The sequence below is a fragment of the Mustelus asterias genome, chromosome 18 (assembly GCF_964213995.1).
Source record: "Mustelus asterias chromosome 18, sMusAst1.hap1.1, whole genome shotgun sequence".
NCBI lineage: Eukaryota > Metazoa > Chordata > Chondrichthyes > Carcharhiniformes > Triakidae > Mustelus > Mustelus asterias.
Window position 1 is genome coordinate 32,191,415 of NC_135818.1, and position 26,275 is coordinate 32,217,689.

Genomic DNA, 26,275 nt, shown 5'->3' on the forward strand with positions numbered 1-26,275 from the left:
CACTGTCTACCACACCACCGACTTTGGTGTCATCAGCAAATTTGCTAATCCACCCAACTATACCCTCATCCAGATCATTAATAAATATTACAAACAGCAGTGGCCCCAAAACAGATCCCTGAGGTACACCACTTGTAACCGCACTCCATGATGAATATTTACTATCAACTATATTTACTATATATTTACTATATATTTACTATCAACTATATTTACTATATATGGTGAACAATCACTGAAACAACTATATGATGACATCAACAAGTTCCATCCCACCATCAGACTCACCATGGACTACTCTCCAGAATCGGTTGCATTCTTGGACACGCGCATCTCCATTAAGGACGGTCACCTCAGCACCCTTTGTCGTCAAGTACTTCCCCGGAGCGGAGAAGCTATGGCATCTCCTCTGGAGCCTTCAACATGTCATTGATGAAGACGAACATCTCGCCAAGGCGATCCCCACTTCTTGCCTTCAAACAACCGCACAACCTCAAACAGACATTGTCCGCAGCAAACTACCCAGCCTTTAGGAGAACAGTGACCACGACACCACACAACCCTGCCACAGCAACCTCTGCAAGACGTGCCGGATCATCGACACAGATGCCATCATCTCACGTGAGAACACCATCCACCAGGTACACGGTACCTACTCTTGCAACTCGGCCAACGTTGTCTACCTGATACGCTGCAGGAAAGGATGTCCCGAGGCATGGTACATTGGGGAAACCATGCAGCTGCTGCGACAACAGATGAATGAATACCGCTCGACAATCGCCAGGCAAGACTGTTCTCTTCCTGTTGGGGAGCACTTCAGCGGTCAAGGGCATTCGGCCTCTGATATTCGGGTAAGCGCTCTCCAAGGTGGCCTTCACGACACACGACGGCGCAGAGTCGCTGAGCAGAAACTGATAGCCAAGTTCCGCACACATGAGGACGGCCTCAACCGGGATATTGGGTTCATGTCACACTATTTGTAACCCCCACAGTTGCCTGGACCTGCAGAGTTTCACTGGCTGTTCTGTCTGGAGACAATACACATCTTTTTAGCCTGTCTTGATGCTCTCTCCACTCATGTTGTTTGTATCTTAAAGACTTGATTAGCTGTAAGTATTCGCATTCCAACCATTATTCATGTAAATTGAGTCTGTCTTTATATGCCCTGTTTGTGAACAGAATTCCCACTCACCTGAAGAAGAGGCTTGGAGCTCCGAAAGCTTGTGTGGCTTTTGCTACCAAATAAACCTGTTGGACTTTAACCTGGTGTTGTTAAACTTCTTATTAGGTGGGAGGCCAGGGATTTCTCACATAGCTGTGCAGACTCGATGGGCTGAAGGGCCCCTTCTGCACTGTATGATTCTGAAGCAAGTGAGTTTAAAAGTCCCAGCTAGTTTGAGAAGCCAGGGTAAAGGTATGAAGGTCAGTGCTATAGTTACTTAGGAACTTTGGTGGTTTTATAAATGGCTTGATCAGGGATACTCAGCATGACTTTGTCAGAGGGAGGTTGTGCCTAACAAATTTGTTTGAATTTTTTGAGGAGGTGACCAGGTGTGTAGATGAGGGCAGTGCAGTTGATGTAGACACCATAGAAACATACAGTGCAGAAGGCCATTCGGCCCATCGGGTCTGCACCGACGACAATCCCATCCAGGCCCTATCCCCGTAACCCCACAAATTTACCCTGCTATTCCCTCTAACCTAAACATCCCAGGACGCTGCATGGCCAATCAACCTAACCCGCACATCTTTGCACTGTGGGAGGAAACTCGAGCACCCGGAGGAAAACCACGCAGATACGGGGAGAATGTGCAAACTCGACACAGATCGTGACCCGAGCCAGGAATCGAACCCAGATCCTTGGAGCTGTGAGGCAGCAGTGCTAACCACTGTGCCACGGTGCTGTCCATTTTGTTCGTTCATATTTTAACTTGTTTAATTTTAATCTTCCCTATCCAACTTCTGCTTAACTTATTTTTTGCAGTTTTAACTGTCACCTGGAGAATCAGCAATGGGGGCGGCATGGTGGCACAGTGGTTAGCACTGCTGCTGCACAGCGCCAGGGTTCAATTCCAGCCTTGGGTCACTGTGCGAAATCTGCACATTCAACCCCGTGTCTGCGTGGGTTTCCTCCGGCTGCTCCGGTTTTCTTCCACAATCTGAAAGATGTGCTGGTCAGGTGCATTGGCCATGCTAAATTCTGCCTCAGTGCACCTGAACAGGAGCCGGAGTGTGGTGACTGGGGGATTTTCAGTCATTTCACTGCAGTGTGAATGTGACACTAATAAATAAACTTTAAAGCTTAAAATCTTTAAACATTTGACCTACAACTGCCCTGCCCCATTCCGGATTTGGGCCCTGAACTGTCTGCACATTTGTCAAGTGCGTTTTGCAGCTTCATCCGTGGTCAGTTTTCATCACTTCTGCAAAAGGAGTGGGTGACAAGAGGGCCTGAAGGTAGTAACCACCACCGAGAAGAGTCAGTGAAAAAAGGAGCCAGAGGCAGTAACCACCTAGGTACAGAAAAATAATACAGCACAGGGTCAGGCTCTTCAACCCACTGAGCCTGCGCCGATATGTGATTTCTATCCGCTCTGTTTGCCTCCCAATCATGTGTCTATCAAGATGCACCTTGAAGGTTGCTAACATGCCTGCTTCCACCACCTCCAATGGCAGTGCATTCTAAGCACCCACCACCCTCTGTGTGAAAAACTTTCCCTAAATTAATCACCCCTCACCTTAAACCTCTGCCCTCATTTTCGGACAAATGTGAGGTAGTGCATTTTGGAAGGTCTAATGCAGATAGGAAATATACAGTAAATGGCAGAACCCTTAAGAGTATTTGATAGGCAAAGGGATCTGGGTGTACAGGTACACAGGTCACTGAAAGTGGCAATGCAGGTGGAGAAGGTAGTCAAGAAGGCATACGACATGCTTGCCTTCATCGGCCGGGGCATTGAGTTTAAAAATTGGCAAGTTATGTTGCAGCTTTATAGAACCTTAGTTAGGCCGCACTCGGAATATAGTGTTCAATTCTGGTCACCACACTACCAGAAGGATGTGGAGGCTTTGGAGAGGGTACAGAAAAGATTTACCAGGATGTTGCCTGGTATGGAGGGCATTAGCTATGAGGAGAGGTTGGAGAAACTTGGTTTGTTCTCACTGGAACGACGGAGGTTGAGGGGAGACCTGATGGAAGTCTACAAGATTGAGAGGCATGGACAGAGTGGATAGTCAGAAGCTTTTTCCCAGAGTGGAAACTTCACACACTGCCACCCAAGGCCGCAATTGAACTTTGGTCCCTGGCACTGAGGCAGTGATGCTAACCACTGTGCCACCAGGCTGCCCATCTTATCTTGTGTATGTGGCACCAAATGGAATGTCTTTTGGAAATCCAAATGCATTGCACCCATTGATTTCCTTTTATCAATTTTGCTTGTTACAGACAGTAATTTGTCTCAAGAAACGTCAATAAATTTGTCAAATTTCCCTTTCACAAAGCCATATTGACTCTACTTGTTTGTATTAGGATTTTCTAAATGTGCTGCTACTACCTCTAATAATGGATTCTAGCATTTTCCCAAGGACAAATGTTCAGCTAACTGGTCTGTAGTTTCCTGCTCTGTCTCCCCCCTCGAATAAAGTTCACAGAATCAATCATAGAATCTTTACAGTGCAGAGAAAGATCATTTGGCCAATCGAGTCTCCGAAAGAGCATCCTACCCATCCCCCACCCTAACCCCGTGCATTTACCATGCATACTGTCTGTGTGGAGTTTGCACATTCTCCTCGTGTCTGTGTGGGTTTCCTCCGGGTGCTCCGGTTTCCTCCCACAGTCCAAAGATGTGCGGGTTAGGTTGATTGGCCATGCTAAAATTGCCCCTTAGTGTTCTGGGATGCGTAGATTAGAGGGATTAGCAGGTAAAATATGTAGGGATATGGGGGTAGGGCCTGGGTGGGATTGTGGTCGGTGCAGACTCGATGGGCCGAATGGCCTCTTTCTGTACTGTAGGGTTTCTATGATGATAATCCACCTAACCTACACATCTTTGGTTGTTACATTTGTAGTTTTCCAATTAAATGGGAGCTTTCCAGAATTTAGGAAATTTTGGAAGATTACAACTATATGCATCAATTAACTCAGCATCCATTGTTTTTAAGATTCTAGAATTCACGGCATCAGATTCAAAGGACTTGTCAGACTTTAATCTCATTTGTTTTCTCAATACTTTTTCTCTAATTATAGTGATTGTTTTAAATTCTTCCCTTTTGTATCTTTGTTTTCTATTTTTTGGGGGATTTTTCCATGTTTTCTACTGCCTGTCATCTTCCCTGTCCTGCTTTCACCTTGCCACTACCTCTTGTCCTCTCTCCTCCCTATCATTCTTTGCACATGATTTGACTTCCTTAAAAAGCCTATTTCCACATCTTGCTTTCAGCAATCAATAGACCTGATATCACCGATAGTGAAATGGAAATCATTATGGACACGCTTGTGGACAGTCTCTTCTGCTTCTTTGTTACAATGGGTAAGTACAGTATAATAAATTCTTACATGTATTACCATGAGTTCTTTTAAGGCTGGTATAACCTGTCAAATTGTTTAAAGAAAACTCCCTACTTTGTATTTCTTAAGTATTGTTTTATAAATTGAGGTGGGTCAGAAGTTTACAAAAATTTCTATTATTATTTTCATTGAACATTATATGCTGGAAGCTCGTACTTGAGAAATTGAAGGACCAGTAAATTTGTCACTAGGTTAGTTGAGATTAACTGCAAAGTTTACAGAATTAAGTAAAATGTCACAATGTTTCGATGAGGCTAACTTGGGTTGCCCAGTTTTGACAGCAGTATTTTATGTCACACAGTGGTTTAATGTGACACATGGTTGCACCTCTACAGTTCCCATTTATTGAGTTTCAAACTTCATGGACAGCATATAGAGAGAAGTAAAGAAACTGCTAGATTGTCCTTCCGTCCAATTCAGAGTGAGGAAAGCGTTAGTGGTGTGAGGCATAGGAAGAAAAATAACTAAAAGAAATGTCTTTGTCTAAGTCTTGTCACCTGATCTTCTTTCCATTAGGTGCTGTTCCAATTATACGATGCCCTCGAGGAAATGCAGCTGATATGGTAGCAGTGGTAGGAAATACATTTAAATTTCCTTCATTTTACATGATAGAAAATGTATGTGTCTTTTTAAAAACTAGACCTAATATACAATTCAAAGACTTGCATATGTATAGCTGTCAGTTATTTAAAAGTCACTTCATCTGGTGTTAGAATGTTTTGTTTCCATCAGTCAGTGGAACAAATCAGTTTAGTGTGTGGTTGTTTCAGTTGGTTGTATTCTCATCTCCTGAGATTCGGGTTTGAGAAAGGTTTGATGAGATATTGAACTAAGGTCCTCTTTGCCTGCTCACATCCATGTTAAATATTCCATGAAACTATGAAAGGAAAAGCATTTGTGATCTGGGAGCTAGTGTCCATTTGTGATCTGGGAGCTAGTTGATGTCAAAATAATAAAATTTCTGCATCGTTCCTCAACTTGATGAATGCAAAATTCATAGAAAACCAGCTGTTACTGAAAACCACTCCCTTCCCAGGTACAAAATGGTGGAGAGGAAGCATGCACATATTTTCAACCACTGTGGCTCTTGCCAGCATTGGTTGACCACAAAGCTGACCTCCAATACACATCTGCTCGTGAAACTTAAAGGGAACTATGAGGGTGTTAGGCACGAATGGCAAGGATAGATTAGGAAACCTTACTGAAGGGGTTGACGGTTGAGTTCAGAAGTTGAGATGTCTTACTGTGAATATGAAGTTTATAGATCTGATAAGTAACTACCACTGATTGCACATTCAGTTCATTTTCAAAGTATGATGGACTGGCTCTCAGTAACAGCAACTCTAATTTCCATAGCAACTTTAATGTAGTAAAATGTGCTAAGACAATTCACAGGACGGAATCAGACAGAAGTAGAGTTCTGAGCCATAGAAAGAGATATTATTGCAGGTAATAAAAGATTTGGTTAAAGAGGTAAATTTTAGGGAGCATCTTGAAGGAGGAATGAGGAGTGGAGAAACAGGGAACTTTAGGATCCCAGAGCTTGGGCCGTAGTAATTCGGAGGTCAATCATTTGAGTTAAACCCAACATGATTTTTACTTAGGTTTGAAAAGTAAACAGTATTTAAGTAGATCCGTCTGAGCATTTTGTAGTTCAAACTCAATAAATAATGCAGTTTTAACCTTTTATTTCACAGCAAAGGCTAATTTGAGCCATGCAATACCCATTTTCAGGAGTCACACTCCCTTCCCAGGTACAAAATGGTGGAGAGGAAGCATGCGCATATTTTCAACCACTGTGGCTCTTGCCAGCATTGGTTGACCACAAAGCTGACCTCCAATACACATCTGCTCATGAAACTTAAAGGGAACTATGAGGGTGTTAGGCACGAATGGCAAGGATAGATTAGGAAACCTTACTGAAGGGGTTGACGGTTAAGTTCAGAAGTTGAGATGTCTTACTACAGTTGCACAGTAAGAAGTCTCACAACACCAGGTTAAAGTCCAACAGGTTTATTTGGTAGCAAATACCATAAGCTTTCGGAGCGCTGCCCCTTCGTCAGATGGAGTGAAAATCTGTTCTCCAACAGTGCACAGAGACACAACATCAAGTTACAGAATACTAATTAGAATGCAAATTTTCTGTATTCTGTAACTTGATGTTGTGTCTCTGTGCACTGTTGGAGAACAGATTTTCACTCCATCTGACGAAGGGGCAGCGCTCCGAAAGCTTATGGTATTTGCTACCAAATAAACCTGTTGGACTTTAACCTGGTGTTGTGAGACTTCTTACTGTGCTTACCCCAGTCCAACGCCGGCATCTCCACATCATTACTACAGTTGTACAGGGCCTTGGTGAGATCACAACTGGAGTGTTGAATACAGCATTGGTCTCCCTGCCTAAGGGATATACTTGCCAAAGAAGGAGTGCAACAGAGGTTCACTAGGCTGATACCAGAGTTGACAGGGCTGTCCTTTGAGGAGTGATTGCTTCGACTGGGCCTGTATTCACTAGAGTTTACAAAGATGAGAGGAGATTGAAATGTATAAAGTTCTAATAGGGCCGGACAGACTAGATGTGGGGTGGATGTTTTCCCTGGCTGGGGAATCTAGAATTAGGGGACACAGTCTCAGGATACCGGTAGACCATTTAGGACTGAGATGAGGAAAGATTTCTTCACTCAAAGGGTAGTGAACCTGTGGACCTTTCTACCACAGAAGCCTGTGAAGGCTAATTCACTAACTGTATTCAAGAAAGCGATACTTTTAAAAAAGATTTCAATTGCATCAATGGATATGGAGAGAAAGCGAGAACATTAGCAGCCATGTACAAACTGTGTTGACAGCAAACGCAGGCATTTTTAACTCTAAGTGTTCCATCCACCATTTGGGTAAGAATAAACTAGAGCTGTCCTTTACCTATGCCTGAAACAGGTATTGGCTCTTTTCATATGCAAATAAAGGGTTTGACATCTGCTTCAAGAACCTCCTGTAACATTGGTTTGCCCCGTTCAGGAAAAATGCTTCTCATCATATTAAAAAAGGGATAAGGAAATAGACAGTTTCTTTTGTACATTACAGCAGTGACCACACTTCAAAAATTAACTTATTAACTGCAATGATCTTTGGAGGCATTCTGAGGTAATGGAAGGAGCTACCTATAAGTCTGTCTTGTCTTTCATTTATGTTGTGCCTTCCCTGACTTCAGTACATGCAAAGTACGTTTTACAGACAATTAAATACCTTTTGAAATGTAGTCACAGTTGTAAAGTAGTAAGTTTCAATTAACATCCTGTACCTGCTGCTCTGAGCTCTGCCCTGAGGCCCCAATTATTCTGCTGACGCCCTTAGTTCTTCCTCTGAATCTCACCCAGTCCTTTCACTAATCACTTCTAAATCAATTGTTCATCCCTGAACTTCTGTCCAGCCACTCACCTGTGGTCACTGTTTGTTGCTTCCACAGTGTAATGTGGTCTGAAGCTCCTTGGACTCCACTGTTTAAATATACTTTACACAACCCAGTATAATTTGAAGTTTAAGTCCTTATTTCGATGTACTACAAACTACAATCTGTACTGTCTACATGAGCTGATGTACTTATATGAGCTGTCTCTTTGATTTGATTTATTATTGCCACACGTATTAACATAGTGAAAAGTGTTGTTTCTTGCGCACTATACAGACAAAGCATACCGTTCATAGAGAAGGAAACGAGAGAGTGCAGAATGTAGTGTTACAGTCATAGCTAGGTTGTAGAGAAAGATCAACTTAATGCGAGGTAGGTCCATTCAAAAGTCTGACAGCAGCAGGGAAGAAGCTGTTCTTGAGTTGGTTGGTACGTGACCTCAGACTTTTGTATCTTTTTGCCGACGGAAGAAGGTGGAAGAGAGAATGTCCAGGGTACGTGGGGGTCCTTCATTGTGCAGGCTGCTTTGCCGAGGCAGCGGGAAGTGTAGACAGAGTCAATGGATGGGAGGCTGGTTTGTGTGATAGATTGGGCTACTTAACTTCCTTAATTTCTGCTCTATGTACTGGCATTTTTTTGCAATTGAAAATGACTCCAATTTATTTTATTGTAGAAATTGGATAAGAAGCTGCGTGAAAACCTGCGCGATGCCAGAAATAGTCTCTTCACAGGAGATGGGCTTAGTGGAGGACAATTCAGGTACAATGCGATAACTTGATTCTGTGTTCAGAAATCAATCCTGACTCGAAGAAAATGCTTCTTTGAAGTCGAGCATAATTTAAGAAAGCTTTGTAATTTACTTTCACTTTCTGTACAACTTAGGACATTGGCACTGGTTTCGGGGTAGATGGGGTCAGTACAAGCAGAAGGGGTTGCATTTGGGCAGGACCTGGACCAAAATCCTCGTGGGAGGGGGTTGGCAAGATGGCGGGGTGCCGGGTAGTGCTGTCGGGTAGGGTTTAAACTACAATGGCAGGGGATGGGAATCTGAGCAGGGAGACCGGGAGAAACAAGGATAGAAACAAAAGACAGAAATACAAGAAGCAATCAGGTTGATAAATCAAGAACGCAAATAGATATAAATGGTAATGATAGAGTTGCAGAGGTATGGCTGCAGATTTACCAAGGATGGGAATGGAACATCTCGGGGTATTCATTATTTAGAAAGGACAGACAAAAAGGGAAAGGAGGTGGGGTAGTATTGTTAGTAAAGGAGGAAATCAATACAATAGTGAGGAAGGATATTGGCTCGGAAAATCATGATGTGGAAGCTGCATGGGTGGAGATAAGAAACAACATTGGGCAGAAACCATTGTTTGAGGTTGTCTATTGGCCCCCAGACAGTATGGAGAAGTCAAAAGGTATTAAATAAGAAATTAGAGATGCATTCAGTAAAGGTATGAGTGTAATCATGGGTGACTTTAATTTACACACAAATTGGACAAGCCAAACTATCAGTGGTAGAGGTTAGTGGGCAAACTTAAAGCACAAGGGATACAGGGTTATTTATAGACATGGATCAATAATTGGTTGACAGACAGGAACCAGAAAGTGGGAATAAGTAGGTCTTTTTCTGAGTGGCAGGCAATGATACTTGGTTACCTCAGGGATCAGTGCTTGGGCCCCAGCTGTTCATAAAATCATAGAATCCCTACAGTGCAATAAGAGACCATCGGCCCATCAAGTCTGTGCCGACTACCTGACAGAACATCCCACCCATGGCCAATCCCCGTAACTCCACATATTTACCTTGCTAATTCCCCGAACCTGCACATTTTGAGACACGGGGGCAATTTAGCACGGCCAGTGCACCTAACATGCACATCGTTGGATTGTGGGAGGAAACTGGAGCACCTGGTGGAAACCCATGCAGATATGGGGACAATGTGCAAATTCCACACAGACAGTCACCCAAGGCTGAAATTGAATTTGGTTCCCTTATGCTGTGAAGCAGCAGTGCCAACCACTGTGCCACCCTTGATATACACAAATGACCTGAATGAAGGAACCAAATGTAACATTTTCAAGTTGTTGATGACAAAACTGGGCAGAGTTGTGAGGAGGGTGCCAGGAGGCTTCAAGGTGATTTTCACAAATTGAGTGAGTGGGCAAACACATGGCAGATGCAATGCAATGTGGCTAAATGTGAAGTTATACACTTCGATGTGAAAAACATCAGGGAAGAGTATTATTTAAATGGTCTTCTATTGAGAAGTGTGGATTGTACACCAGTCAGTGAAAGTGGAGAGGCAGGTGCAGCAAGCAATTAGGAAGGAAAATGGTTGCAAGAGGATTTGAATTCGGAAGTAGGGATGTCTTACTGCAGTTATAAAGGACCTTGGTGAGACCACTCTTGGGAGTGTTGCAAGCAGTGTTGATCTCCCTACCAAAGAAAGGATTTTCTTGCCATAGAGGGAGTGCAGCTACTGCGGTTCGAGGGACACTCCTATGAGGAGAGATTGGCGAATACATTCCCAGTTGAACCAGAGTTTAGAGGATGAGGAGAGATCTGATTGAAACATATAAAATTCTAACCGGGTTGGACTGACTAGATGCAGGGAGGATGTTTTCCCTGGTTGGGGGAAATCTAGAACCAGGGGACACGGTCTCAGGATATGGGTAGATTATTTAAGACTGAAACGAGGAAAAATTTCAAAGGGTCGTGAACCTGTGGAATTCTCTGCCACAGAAGGCGTGGAGGCCAGGTCGCTGAATGTATTCAAGAAAGTGATAATATTTTAGATTTTAATGGCAATCAAGGGGTATGAGGCGAAAGTGGGAATATGGCATTGAGATAGTGGATCTGCCAAAATCATATTGAATGGCAGAGTGCGCTCACTGGGTTGAATAGCCTACTCCTAGTTTCCATGTCGTGTTAAGTCACTGAATGTGAGAATGGGCTTCTGACAGAATTGATGGATCAACTGACAATTTCTATAAGTTTATTTGGATTCCAATAGAAAATGGAAGATTAATTTCTTTTTTAGAGTTTTAGTGAAGGGCTTATATATTCAATTTGTTTACTCTTTGGATGCCCTGACCATTATAAATAATATCAAAAATGTTCTAATGTGGATAGATGTTTAATAGTGAACATAGCTCCAGCCTGTTCAGTGTAAGCCTTTGCGGGTATCTGAGTGCCCCAACATGGATAGGCAGGTAACTCGACCATATTTAATTTGACCTCCCATAGTACAATTAAGTGTTCAATTTGAACTTAATTGCTGGTATTCAGGGGTCAGAAATTTAGCAGTGAAATAGATACAGGAGATGCAGTTCCTCAAGGTAAGTCACTCTTTTAGCATTCATTGTCATTTAGGAGGAGCAAGTGTATCCCCGCTCTCTCCTCCCCCACCCCTATCATTAGATAAATATAATTATACTTTTAATAATTGTTAGCTGAAATAAAACTAAAGATTCTGTTCTATTTAAATATTCTCAAAATTCAAGAGAACAAAAAGAACTCAGTGGTTCATTAAAATAGCAATTCCTTATGAAATTCTAATTTGGTCTCTTTTGTAATTTTTGACTACTTGATCTGAAGCTTTGCTGCTGGTTTTTCAAACTACTTTTTTATTTTGAAGGTTAGAATGGTCATCAGTGCGAATATCAAAATATGATTTCTCCCATATCAATGAAATTAATACAGTAATTAAAGATGCATTAATATTTTGCAATATACCATCTAGAAAAATAATCATACAAGGAATGCTGTAAACTATTAGTTTAAGCTTTTTGACAAGTGTTATTTCAAGCTTTTTGACCTGCTATTTCAGTCTGGAGAACAGACTGCAGCACGGTGGCACAGTGGTTAGCACTGCTGCTTCACAGCGCCAGGGACCTGGGTTCAATTCCTGGCTTGGGTCACTGTCTGTGTGGAGTTTGCACATTCTCCTCGTGTCTGCGTGGGTTTCCTCCGGGTGCTCCGGTTTCCTCCCACAGTCCAAAAGATGTGCGGGTTAGGTTGATTGGCCATGCTAAAATTGCCCTTAGTGTCCTGGGATGCGTAGGTTAGAGGGATTAGCGGGTAAATATGTAGGGATATGGGGGTAGGGCCTGGGTGGGATTGTGGTCGGTGCAGACTCGATGGGCCAAATGGCCTCTTTCTGCACTGTAGGGTTTCTATGATTCTATGAACATCCAATTTGTTTGTTCCATGATATTATTTGTATGTGTCACAGTTGTTTTTCCCCATGTGTTTGCTTTCTCTTGACAGCTTCCAAAGACCATTATTAATCCTTGCAGACAGAAATATAGATTTGGCAACGCCATTACATCATACATGGACATACCAAGCTCTGGTTCATGATGTTCTGGTAAGAAAGTAACTAACGTTTCCGTTTTGATTCTAACAGTAGAAATATTTTACAACTATCAAACACAAAATTGCTGAACTACACTACAATAGAAGTGCAAAGTATTACCAGGAATGACAAACAATGTTCCAGATTTTGTTGAACCTATAAGTGTCTGACTAGCCCATGCTGTTATTAGTGCACAAATTGAACTGCCGGTAGTAGCAAGGAAAAGATAACCCATGACTTGCAAAGCACCAGCTTTGCAGAAACGGACCTTGCCCTTAACCTTCCTATGATTTTCACACAGTTGCTGCATTTGCAGATGTCTTTCACATTATACTCGTAACAAAACTTCATCTAGTAACTAATAGCATACCATTTTAATAGTGGGATAACATCTCTTGCCCAGAAAGTGGACAATTATAGGTGTGGAGGTCAGGCTGCATCTGTAGAGATACAGACAGATTTAATGGGCCGTTAGTTTCGTGGTTTGGCAAATTGCCACTCGGCTCCTAGTTAGTTATCCTTGAATGAAACAGCACCTTTTTCACCCAATTTTCAAACTCAGACTGGGTGAGAAAGTTGCAGTGCAACAGCTTTCTGAGGCCTTGTAGAGAGGACAACTGAGTCAGAGATGAGGAAGATCTCAGAAGAATCATAGAAGCCCTACAGTACAGAAAGAGGCCATTCGGCCCATCGAGTCTGCACCGACCACAATCCCACCCAGGCCCTACCCACATACCATACAGATTTACCCCTAATCCCTCTAACCTACGCATCCCAGGACACGAAGGGCAATTTTTTTTTTAGCATGGCCAATCAACCTAACCCGCACATCTTTGGACTGTGGGAGGAAACCGGAGCACCCGGAGGAAACCCACGCAGACACGAGGAGAATGTGCAAACTCCACACAGACAGTGACCCAAGCTGTGAAGCAGCAGTGCTAACCACTGTGCTACCGTGCCACCCTTTTTTACAGAACTAGCTGCCACCTTAAAGCAGATAAGTTTTTAAAGATCCAGTCACTGTGAGAAGCCAGAGAGAGGGTAAGTTTCTAATTTAAGTGGATAGGAAAGTGAGGGGGAGCGGTGCCGTCAGGAGGGCATGGTGGGGGGGAGGGGGGGGGTGGGGGGTGATGCCGTTGGGAGGGTATGGTGGGGGGATGCCATCGGGAGCAAAAGTGTTGTGGGGGGACAGTCGGAGAATAGTTATGAGATCCCATGGATGGCAGTAAGTCACAATGTCGGATGGTTCCTATTGCAGGGCAATTTATGCAACAGTAGTTTAAACTTCCAGGCCAAGCAATCCTTGTGTGAGGATTTTTGGTGGGGTTTGGGATTCCAAGCTCTCTTTTTTGGACTGCACCCCCCTCCAACCTTCCACCAACCCCAACCCACCTCTCTTCATGCTATGACATCCCAGTGACTGGACGTTATAGGCCATTGATTAACATTATTAACCTTTCTTCCTTTACCATTTTGTTCCTTTCATTTTTCTGTTGATCCAGACTTTCTTTCTGTCTCTCTCTCTACCTGATCTGACGTTAAATTCGCCAACTCTAATTCACACTCTTTCTCCTGTTTCTTAACCGTTATTAATTATTAATTAATTTTACTGGTTAAGGAAATACACATTGTTCACCAGAATTCCAGACGCCCTTTTTGCCCATTATCAGCTTGCACTTCCAGCCACTTAGTGGGCAAAATCTTTCAAAGCTTAGTCCTCATAAGCAGGCCTAACTAAACAGAACTTGCACCCTGCAGCACAAGCTTTGTTTCCTCAAATATATACACATTAATTCCGTATTAACCTGCACTTACCAGTAGATGGTGCAGTAAGGCTACAAAGATTTTATTTCCTTCTACACAATTCTGGCACTTATAGGTGGCTGTTGAAAGTAGCAGTGCCACTTAATGTTGTATAAAATACATACTTGAGTCATAAGTTATTGTGGAGCTTCACTTGCACTTGTGAAATATTTTAATAAACGGGTTCAACAAAGTGGATGGTTGAGGTCATTAGCATCTGGTTCTGACAATTGATACTTCTCAAACAACCATTGGCTATTAATATAAACAACCCAGCATATGTTTGCTGCAATAAAGATCACACATGAACTTCATGTGGCTGACACACATTAACTTAAGACATTTGAGTAATCTGCTCCGTATTCAGTAAGGGCGACATGGTGGCATAGTGGTTAGCACTGCTGCCTCACAGCGCCAGGGACCCGGGTTCAATTCTGGGCTCGGGTCACTATGTGGACTTTGCATGTTCTCCCCGTGTCAGCGTGGGTTTCCTCCAGGTGCTCGGGTTTCCTCCCAAAGATGTGCGGGTTAGGTGGATTGGCCATGCTAAATTGCCCCAGTGTCAGAGGGGTTTGCAGGGTAAATAAGTCGGCTTATGGGGATAGGGTCTGGGTGGAATTGTCAGTGCAGACTCGATGAGCCAAATAAAGAACAAAGAAAATTACAGCACAGGAACAGGCCCTTCAGCCCTCCAAGCCTGCACCGACCATGCTGCCCATCTGAACTAAAACCCCTTACCCTTCCGGGGATCATATCCCTCTTCCCATCCTATTCATGTATTTGTCAAGATGCCCCTTAAAAGTCACTATCGTATCTGCTTCCACTACCTCCCCCGGCAGAGAGTTCCAGTCACCCACCACCCTCTGTGTAAAAAAAAACTTGCCTCGTACATCTCCTTTAAACCTTAACCCTCGCATCTTAAACCTATGCCCCCTTGTAATTGACTCTTCCACCCTGGGAAAAAGCTTCGGACTATCCACTCTGTCCATGCCCCTCATAATCTTGTAGACTTCTATCAGGGCGCCTCTCATCCTCTGTCGTTCCAATGAGAACAAACTATAGCTAATGCCCTCCATATCAGGCAACACATCCTTGTAAATCTTTTCTGTACTCTCTCCAAAGCCTCCACATCCCTCTGGTAGTACGGCGACCAGAATTGAACACTATTTCAAGTGCGGCCTAACCAAGATTCTATAAAGCTGCAAAGCGTGACTTGCCAATTTTTAAACTCAGTGCCCTGACGGATGAAGGCAAGCATGCCGTATGTCTTCTTGACTACCTTCTCCACCTGCATTGCCACTTTAGTGTACAGGGTGTAGCTGTGCACCCAGATCTCTCTGCGTATCAGTAAATGGCCGCCTTCTGCATTGTAGGGATTCTATTCAATGACTAAACTTCCCACCTTATGCCATGTAATTTGATTCCATTCGTGCCCAAAAAAAGCTATCGATCTTTGCCTTGAATTTAGTCATTGACTGACCATCTACATTGCAAGAATTCCAAAGATTCATAACACTCTTGGCGAAGAATTTTCTCCTCATCTCATTCCTATATGGCTGATCTTTTATTCTGGGACTATGATTCCTAGTTCTGTACCTACCAGCCAGGGCAAACAGCCTCTCATCATCTATTCTGTCAAACCCTCTTAAGAGTTTATATATCTGTGAGATTGTTTCTCATTCTTCTACATTCCGAAGAATATGGGCTATTGTACTCGGTCATTTTTCATAGGACCACCCTTATCCCCGGAATCAATCTGGTTGATTTGTTCTTTATTTTATCCTCCTTTTGGCAATTATAATAATACACCTGGTGTTGGTGTATTGGTGCTAATTCAACCAGTGTGAGCCAAGACGCTATAGCTGGCCTCTGCATGCCTGGATTAGGAAGAGGGAATGTATTGGTCAGACTTTCTGTATCCACCCCTCTCGCCCACTTAAACCTGTTGCAGGTAAACTCTGCTGCATTTTGGGTGAGGGCAGCGTGTCGGTGATGGCTTTGATGCCTTCCTAAGATTGAATAACAGTTGGATAGGTTACAGGGTTCTAGACCCTCAACACACAGCGACAAGCTCAGGAGAAAGGATTAAGTACGCTCTTAACATCATGATTGTACTTTGGTGACTATCATTTTTTTTTTGCTGGATTTAACAATATGGCTTATGCCAACCTCTCAGCAGGAGATGAGTTTAAAATGTTTTCCTGGCTCTTGTTTCTATTCTGGTTGAGTGGCAGGTGGAAGCAGACAAGTCCTGAGTATCCCAAATGCCGATTGGGCTTGGGTGAGTCACTGGGTAAAGTGGCCACTGGGACTGAGCTTTCACCTCCAGATCACGGTGGTTAGCACTGCTGCCTCACAGCGCCAGGGACCCGTGTTCGATTCCCGGCTTTGGGTCACTGTCTGTGCGGAGTTTGCAGGTTCTCCCCGTGTCTGCGTGGGTTTCCTCCCATAGTCCAAAAGATGTGCAGGTTAGGTGAATTGGCTGTGTTAAATTGCCCCTTAGTCCCCCTGACACTAACTAGGGTAAATGCATGGGGTTATGGGGGTAGGGCCTGGGTGGGATTGTGGTCGGTGCAGACTCGATGGGCCGAATGGCCTCCTCCTGCACTGTAGGATTCTGTGATCTGTGTTGTCTCTTAGTCTTTATTGTAAATGGGCTGGAAAATACCATACAATTTGCCTTTCTAATTGCTTGCTGTGCCTGAATGTTAACTTTGTGATTTGTGCACCAGATTCATCTACATACCAATTTTTATTCTCACCATTTTAGAAAGTGTTTTACTTTTCCATTCGTCCTCCCAAATTGAATGGTTTCGCACTTCCCCAGTTTTGTACCTCACCTTTGTGTCTAACTAAGACAGGCACCTAATTGGAAGTCTGGTAATATTGTATGTACCTTTACATAGTGACCGAATTAAGAATATGTTATCATTCAAGCTCATACGAGATACTTGTGTCCGAGGTTTAAAAAATGTTTCCATGAGCAAGCCCTCACTTCCTCTGAACATTATAGTGACCTTTTTTGTGAAATCATTCATGTAACGTGCTCCACATCTCCAGTCAATAACAAGTAGATCTTGCATTACATCTTGCTCCATTTCAGAACACTTAATATTAGCCACACGGACACATTCTTAACTGACTATCAAGTTCATAGATGACAAAGCAAATAATAACTGGTCGATATTGAAGGCAGACTAAAAGCCAGAGGTCTGGATCCAGTTCATGACAGTTTACGCAGACAAACTGCCAGATCAGATTTCTTTAAGAACAATCTTGCAGAACTTGTTAGAAAACTTTGTTATGAAGGGGAGGTTGATCCCCTCTCTGAGAACTAACACTGAACCACTCCGAGGAGTACCTTGCTTTATAATCTGTTAAAAGTGCACACACAGATTTTAAGACAAATAGTACGATCTGAGACTCTCTTCAATGTTGAGTCTCAGGTAGTTATTTTGACTTAACAACTAAAAGTTGCTGAAGAGCAGGTCATACTATTTCTGTTAAAAGTGTGTGCACTTTTAACAGCCTGTTGTCTTGGCAACACTACTGCCTGGCCTCTTGAAACAATGTTTCAGTCTGTGTACTGCATATGCACCTGCATCTCTTTTAAAACACCATCTTTTTAACAGATAATTTTACAAGCACCAACTTCACAACAACTTCCAAAGGGGAGATGATGGTCTGTATGCAGTCCGTTGCAGCATTTACATGCACAGAACCAAATTAACTAAGATTTGGTGGTAAGAAAGTATTTGTAGGATTTTTAATCCAAAGCATTTTTGACATTCTGTCTTCATGACATCATGGCTATGAAGATCGTCAAAGGATAGAAGTGACTGTTTAACGTTTTATTGACTGAAATTGTGTCCTCAGAGGTCAGTTTTGGCATCATTGTTTCTCAAGTTTGGATCATTTATGTGCAATAGGTAACAGGGATACATGGTCAACATTTGTGCATGTCTGAAAAAAATATGGAGTATAGTTAATAGCAAAAGGTACTAAAAGCAGAAGAGGAAAATATTTTCACAATTGATTCAGATTTTGTAAATTTAAATGTGGAGAAATGGCAGTTTCACAACTTTAGATAATTTTGTGATGTTCTATATGGTGTAGAACATAGAAAAAATACAGCACAACAGGCCCTCCGGCCCACAAGTTGCACTGGTCATGTCCCTACCTACCGAGGCTTATATATAGGCTTACCTATAACCCTCAATCCTATTAAGTCCCATGTACTCATCCAGAAGTCTCTTAAAAGACCCTCGAGTTTTCCTCCACCACCACTGACGGCAGCCGATTCCACTCACCCACCACCCTCTGAATGAAAAACTTACCCCTGACATCTCCCCTGTACCTACTCCCCAGCACCTTAAACCTGTGTCCTCTCGTAGCAGCCATTTCAGTCCTGGGAAAAAGCCTCCGAGAATCCACCCGATCTATACCTCTCAACATCTTGTACACCTCTATCAGGTCACCTCTCATCCTTTGTCTCTCCAAGGAGAAAAGACCGAGCTCCCTCAACCTATCCTCATAAGGCATGCCAACCAATCCAGGCAACATCCTTGTAAATCTTCTCTGCACCCTTTCAATCATTTTCACATCCTTCCTGTAATGAGGTGACCAGAACTTTGCACAGTCCTCCAAGTGGGGTCTGACGAGGGTCTTATAAAGCTGCATCATTATCTCCCGACTCCTAAACTCCATCCCTCGATTGATGAAGGCCAGCACACCATACACCGCCTTAACCACCTCCTCTACCTGCGAGGCTGATTTAAGAGACCTATGGACCTGGACCCCAAGGTCCTTCTGATCCTCTACACTGCTAAGAGTCTTACCCTTGATATTATACTCCTTTATCCCATTTGACCTACCAAAATGGACCACTACACATTTATCCGGGTTGAAGTCCATCTGCCGCTTCTCCGCCCAGTCTTGCATCCTTTCTATGTCACGCTGCAGCTTCTGACATCCCTCCAACCTATCCACAACACCACCAACCTTTGTGTCGTCGGCAAACTTACCAACCCATCCCTCCACTTCCTCATCCAGGTCATTTATGAAAATGACAAACAGCAAGGGTCCCAGAACAGATCCCTGGGGCACTCCACTGGTGACCGACCTCCATTCAGAAAAAGACCCATCTCCAACCACTCTCTGCCTTCTGCAGGCAAGCCAATTCTGGATCCACAAGGCAACAGCGCCTTGGATCCCATGCCCTCTCACTTTCTTGAGAAGTCTTGCATGGGGGACCTTATCGAACGCCTTGCTGAAGTGCATGTAAACCACTTTTCCTTCGTCAATGTGTTTAGTTACATTTTCAAAGAACTCCACCAGGCTCGTAAGGCACGATTTGCCTTTGACAAAGCCGTGCTGACTACTTGTGAGCATACTAAACTTCTCTAAATGTTCATAAATCCTGTCCCTCAGGATCTTCTCCATCAGCTTACCAACCACTGAGGTTAGACTCACCGGTCGGTAATTTCCTGGGCTATCCCTATTCCCTTTCTTAGAACATAGAACATAGAACAGTACAGCACAGAACAGGCCCTTCGGCCCACGATGTTGTGCCGAGCTTTGTCTGAAACCCAGATCAAGCTATTTCCTCCCTATCATCCCGAAGTACTCCATGTGCCTATCCAATAGCTTCTTAAATGTTCCTAAAGTTTCTGACTCCACTATCCACTTATCCACTATCCACTTAAGGAACAGTTGTTAGGGCTACAGGACAGGCATGTGCCTGTTAAAAAGAAGGATAGGAAGGGTAGAATTCGAGAACCGTGGATAACCAGGGAAATTGAGGGACTGGTCAAAAAGAAAAGAGAGGTGTCTGGTCGGTCCAGGCAGCTAAAAATGGAGGGAGCTCTGGAGGAGTACAAAGAAAGTAGGAAAGAACTCAAACGGGGAATTAGAAGAGCAAAAAGGGGTCACGAAATGTTCTTGGCAGACAGGATTAAGGAGAATCCCAAGGCATTTTATTCATACGTTAGGAACAAAAGGGTTGTCAGGGAAAAAATCGGACCTCTCAGGGACAAAAGTGGGGAATTATGCTTGGAGCCCAAAGAAGTAGGGGAGATCCTAAATGAATACTTTGCGTCGGTATTCACAAAGGAGAGGGATGTGTTGACTGGGAGTGTCTCGGAGGGGAGTGTTGAACCGTTGGAGAAAATCTCCATTACAAGGGAGGAAGTGTTAGGTTTGTTAGAGAATTTAAAGACTGACAAATCCCCAGGGCCTGATGGAATCTATCCAAGGCTGCTCAGGGAGACGAGAGATGAAATCGCTGGGCCTCTGACGCAAATCTTTGTCTCGTCACTGGACGCAGATGAGGTCCCAGAGGATTGGAGGATAGCTAATGTGGTCCCGTTATTTAAGAAGGGTAGGAAGGATAACCCGGGTAATTATAGGCCGGTGAGCTTGACGTCCGTGGTGGGGAAGTTGTTGGAGAAGATTCTTAGAGATAGGATGTATGCGCATTTAGAAAGGAATAAACTCATTAACGATAGTCAGCATGGTTTTGTGAGAGGGAGGTCATGCCTCACTAACCTGGTGGAGTTTTTTGAAGAAGTGACCAAAATGGTTGACGAGGGAAGGGCGGTGAATGTCGTCTATATGGACTTAAGTAAAGCGTTTGACAAAGTCCCTCATGGTAGGCTGGTGAAAAAGGTTGGATCTCATGGGATATAGGGGGAGGTGGCTAGATGGGTGGAGAACTGGCTTGGTCACAGAAGACAGAGGGTGGTAGTGGAAGGGTCTTTTTCCGGCTGCAGGCCTGTGACTAGTGGTGTTCCGCAGGGCTCTGTATTGAGACCTCTGCTGTTTGTGATTTATATAAATGATCTGGAAGAAGGTGTAACTGGGGTGATCAGTAAGTTTGCGGACGACACAAAATTGACAGGACTTGCAGATAGTGTGGAGCATTGTCAGAAGCTACAGAAGGATATCGATAGGCTGGAAATTTGGGCAAAGAAATGGCAGATGGAGTTCAATCCTGATAAATGCGAAGTGATGCATTTTGGTAGAAATAATGTAGGGAGGAGCTATACGATAAATGGCAGAACCATAAAGGGTGTAGATACGCAGAGGGACCTGGGTGTGCAAGTCCACAGATCCTTGAAAGTGACGTCACAGGTGGAGAAGGTGGTGAAGAAGGCATATGGCATGCTTGCCTTTATAGGACGGGGCATAGAGTATAAAAGTTGGGGTCTGATGTTGCAGATGTATAGAACGTTGGTTCGGCCGCATCTGGAATACTGCGTCCAGTTCTGGTCGCCACACTGCCAGAAGGACGTGGAGGCTTTAGAGAGAGTACAGAGGAGGTTTACCAGGATGTTACCTGGTATGGAGGGGCTTAGTTATGAGGAGAGATTGGGTAAACTGGGGTTGTTCTCCCTGGAAAGACGGAGGATGAGGGGAGACTTAATAGAGGTGTATAAAATTATGAAAGGCATAGATAGGGTGAACGGTGGGAAGCTTTTCCCCAGGTCGGTGGTGACGTTCACGAGGGGTCATAGGTTCAATGTGAAGGGGGGGAGGTTTAACACAGATATCAGACGGACATATTTTACACAGAGGGTGGTGGGGGCCTGGAATGCGCTGCCAGGCAAGGTGGTGGAGGCGGACACACTGGGAACGTTTAAGACTTATCTAGACAGCCATATGAACGGAGTGGGAATGGAGGGATACAAAAGAATGGTCTAGTTTGGACCAGGGAGCGGCGCGGGCTTGGAGGGCCGAAGGGCCTGTTCCTGTGCTGTATTGTTCTTAGTTCTTTGTTATCCCTGCAGGCAGTCCATTCCACACCCCAACCACTCTCTGCGTAAAGAACCTACCTCGGACATCCTTCCTATATCTCCCGCCATGAACCCTATAGTTAGAAGTGGGCAGCAAAGGATTCTGGGAAGGGTTTTTATTTTAACTTTAAAAGTCAGTTACCTGGGAGGTTCCCCCTCATTGATCCACTGGAGCAAGCTGAGAGGGGTGATTGAAAAGCAGCAGTGCTGGTAAGAGATTAATTGGATTAATTGAATTGTTTATTTATTTAATTAGTCAGCTCGTGTGTGTATTTTTTTGGCCTTTACTTTAACAGCAGTTTTTCAAGTTTAAAGTGAAAACTAGAAGTGGGCAGCAAAGGAGTCTGGGAAGGGTTTTTATTTTAACTTTAAAAGTCAGTTACCTGGGAGGTTCCCCCTCATTGATCCACTGGAGCAAGCTGAGAGGGGTGATTGAAAAGCAGCAGTGCTGGTAAGAGATTAATTGGATTAATTGAATTGTTTATTTATTTAATTAGTCAGCTAGTTTGAAATGTGTATACTTCAATGCCAGGAGTATTCGCAATAAAGTGGGTGAACTTGCAGCGTGGATCAGTACCTGGGACTTCGATGTTGTGGCTATTTCAGAGACATGGATAGAGCAGGGGCAGGAATGGATGCTGCAGGTCCCGGGGTTCAAATGTTTTAGTCGAAGTAGGGAAGGAGGTAGAAGAGGGGGAGGGGTAGCATTATTGGTCAGAGATTGTATCACAGTGTCAGAGAGGAGGTTTGATGAGGACTTATCTGTTGAGGTAGTATGGGCGGAGATTAGAAATAGGAGAGGAGAGGTCACCCTGTTGGGAGTCTTTTATAGACCTCCTAAAAGTTCTAGAGAGGTTGAGGAAAGGATTGCGGAGTCAATCCTGCTTAGGAGTGAAAGTAATCGGGCAATTGTTATGGGGGATTTTAACTTGACTAATATTGACTGGAATTGTTATAGCTCTAGCTCGTTAGAGGGGTCAGTTTTTGTTCAAAGCGTGCAGGAAGGTTTTTTGACTCAGTATGTAGACAGGCCAACTAGAGGTGAGGCTATATTGGATCTGGTGCTGGGAAATGAGCCAGACCAGGTGCTAGACTTGGAAGTTGGTGTGCATTTTGGTGATAGTGACCACAATTCGGTTACGTTCACCTTAGTGATGGAAAGGGATAGGCATGAACCTCGGGCCAGTGGTTTTAGCTGGGGGAAGGGTAATTATGAGGCTATTAGGAGAGAATTAGGAAACATAGGTTGGACTAGGAGATTACAGGGACTGGGAACGTCCGACATGTGGAGTTTTTTCAAGGAGCAGCTACTGCGAGTCTGTGATAGGTATGTCCCTGTCAGGCAAGGAGGAATTGGTAGGGCTAGGGAACCGTGGTGCACCAAAAAAGTTTCTTTGTTGGTTAAAAAGAAAAAGGAGGCTTATGTTCGGATGAGACGTGAGCACTCGGGTAGTGCACTAGAAAGCTTTAGATTGGCTAAGAGGGAGTTGAAGAGCGAGCTTAGAAGGGCTAAAAGGGGACATGAGAAGACTTTGGCGGATAGGGTTAAAGAGAATCCTAAGGCGTTCTATAGGTATGTCAAGAACAGAAGGTTGGTTAGGGCAAGTTTAGGGCCAGTTATAGATGGCAGAGGGAAGTTATGTGTGGAACCGGAGGAGATTGGTGAAGCATTGAACCAATATTTCTCTTCGGTGTTCACGCAAGGGGACATGAATATAGCTGAGGAGGACACTGGGTTGCAAGGGAGTAGAATAGACAGTATTACAGTTGATAAGGAGGATGTGCAGGATATTCTGGAGGGTCTGAAAATAGATAAATCCCCTGGTCCGGATGGGATTTATCCAAGGATTCTCTGGGAGGCAAGAGAAGTGATTGCAGAGCCTCTGGCTCTGATCTTCAGGTCGTCGTTGGCCTCTGGTATAGTACCAGAAGATTGGAGGTTAGCGAATGTTGTCCCATTGTTTAAGAAGGGGAACAGAGACTTCCCCGGGAATTATAGACCGGTGAGTCTCACTTCTGTTGTCGGCAAGATGTTGGAAAAAATTATAAGGGATAGGATTTATAGTTATTTGGAGAGTAATGAATTGATAGGTGATAGTCAGCATGGTTTTGTGGCAGGTAGGTCGTGCCTTACTAACCTTATTGAGTTTTTTGAGAAAGTGACCAAGGAGGTGGATGGGGGCAAGGCAGTGGACGTGGTATATATGGATTTGAGTAAGGCGTTTGATAAGGTTCACCATGGTAGGCTTCTGCAGAAAATGCAGATGTATGGGATTGGGGGTGATCTAGGAAATTGGATCAGGAATTGGCTAGCGGATAGGAAACAGAGGGTGGTGGTTGATAGTAAATATTCATCATGGAGTGCGGTTACAAGTGGTGTACCTCAGGGATCTGTTTTGGGGCCACTGCTGTTTGTAATATTTATTAATGATCTGGATGAGGGTATAGTTGGGTGGATTAGCAAATTTGCTGATGACACCAAAGTCGGTGGTGTGGTAGACAGTGAGGAAGGGTGTCGTAGTTTGCAGGAAGACTTAGACAGGTTGCAAAGTTGGGCCGAGAGGTGGCGGATGGAGTTTAATGCGGAGAAGTGTGAGGTAATTCACTTTGGTAGGAATAACAGATGTGTTGAGTATAGGGCTAACGGGAGGACTTTGAATAGTGTGGAGGAGCAGAGGGATCTAGGTGTATGTGTGCATAGATCCCTGAAAGTTGGGAATCAAGTAGATAAGGTTGTTAAGAAGGCATATGGTGTCTTGGCGTTTATTGGTAGGGGGATTGAATTTAGGAGTCGTAGCGTTATGTTGCAACTGTACACAACTCTGGTGCGGCCGCACTTGGAGTACTGTGTGCAGTTCTGGTCCCCACATTACAGGAAGGATGTGGAGGCTTTGGAGAGGGTGCAGAGGAGGTTTACCAGGATGTTGCCTGGTATGGAGGGGAGATCCTATGAGGAGAGGCTGAGGGATTTGGGATTGTTTTCGCTGGAAAGACGGCGGCTAAGAGGGGATCTTATTGAAACATATAAGATGATTAGAGGTTTAGATAGGGTGGATAGTGATAGCCTTTTTCCTCTGATGGAGAAATCCAGCACGAGGGGGCATGGCTTTAAATTGAGGGGGGGTAGTTATAGAACCGATGTCAGGGGTAGGTTCTTTACCCAGAGGGTGGTGAGGGATTGGAATGCCCTGCCAGCATCAGTAGTAAATGCGCCTAGTTTGGGGGCGTTTAAGAGATCCGTAGATAGGTTCATGGACGAAAAGAAATTGGTTTAGGTTGGAGGGTCACAGTTTTTTTTTAACTGGTCGGTGCAACATCGTGGGCCGAAGGGCCTGTTCTGCGCTGTAATGTTCTATGTTCTATGTTCTAGTGTGTGTATTTTTTTGGCCTTTACTTTAACAGCAGTTTTTCAAGTTTAAAGTGAAAACTAGAAGTGGGCAGCAAAGGAGTCTGGGAAGGGTTTTTATTTTAACTTTAAAAGTCAGTTACCTGGGAGGTTCCCCCTCATTGATCCACTGGAGCAAGCTGAGAGGGGTGATTGAAAAGCAGCAGTGCTGGTAAGAGATTAATTGGATTAATTGAATTGTTTATTTATTTAATTAGTCAGCTAGTGTGTGTATTTTTTTGGCCTTTACTTTAACAGCAGTTTTTCAAGTTTAAAGTGAAAACTAGAAGTGGGCAGCAAAGGAGTCTGGGAAGGGTTTTTATTTTAACTTTAAAAGTCAGTTACCTGGGTGGTTCCCCCTCAGTAGTAGTTTTTTTTTTCTCTCGGGCCCCTAGCCCTATAAATTGGTGCAGAGGAGATACCCGATCCTCTACACTGGTAGAGGATCCCACCCTTCCATCCTCCTCTAACCTAATTATAAGTGTGGGGAAGTTTTTTGTTTTCTTTTTTTCTTGCTGGTAATGGCTTCAGGGATGGCAGTTCAGGCAGTATGCTGCATCTCCTGTGGGATGTATGTGGTGAGGAAATCCAGTAGTGTTTCAGGAGATTTTAGTTGTAAGAAGTGCATTAGATTGCAGCTTCTGGAGGAGCGTGTAAAGGAGCTGGAGGGGGAGGTAGAGGAACTCCGCATAATTCGGGAGGCGGAGGTGGAAGTTGATAGGAGTTATAGAGAAATAGTAACTCCTAGAAATGAGGCTTGGGTCAATGCCAGGAGGAGGGGTAAGAAGCAATCGGGAAGACAATCCCCTGGGGCGGTTCCCCTCCATAATAGGTTTTCGGTGCTGGAGGCTACAGTTGAGGAGGAATCAACTGAGCATAGAGAGCAGATCTCTGGGGGTGAGCCGAGTGAGAAAGCTCAGGTGGTTAGGGGCTGTAAAAGACTGGGCCTTGTGATTG

At 44.0% G+C, this 26,275-nt stretch overlaps 1 protein-coding gene across 1 annotated transcript in view; it reads left to right on the top strand.

Moving 5' to 3' along the window:
- The window catches only part of scfd1 (sec1 family domain containing 1), a 451,124-nt gene that overhangs the window by 92,103 nt on the left and 332,746 nt on the right, over nucleotides 1-26,275 (top strand). The window contains exons 7-10 of the mRNA XM_078233262.1: nucleotides 4,440-4,529; nucleotides 5,084-5,139; nucleotides 8,647-8,732; nucleotides 12,250-12,349. Of these exons, the coding sequence (XP_078089388.1) occupies nucleotides 4,440-4,529; nucleotides 5,084-5,139; nucleotides 8,647-8,732; nucleotides 12,250-12,349 (332 nt within the window). The remainder of the gene's footprint in view (nucleotides 1-4,439; nucleotides 4,530-5,083; nucleotides 5,140-8,646; nucleotides 8,733-12,249; nucleotides 12,350-26,275) is intronic.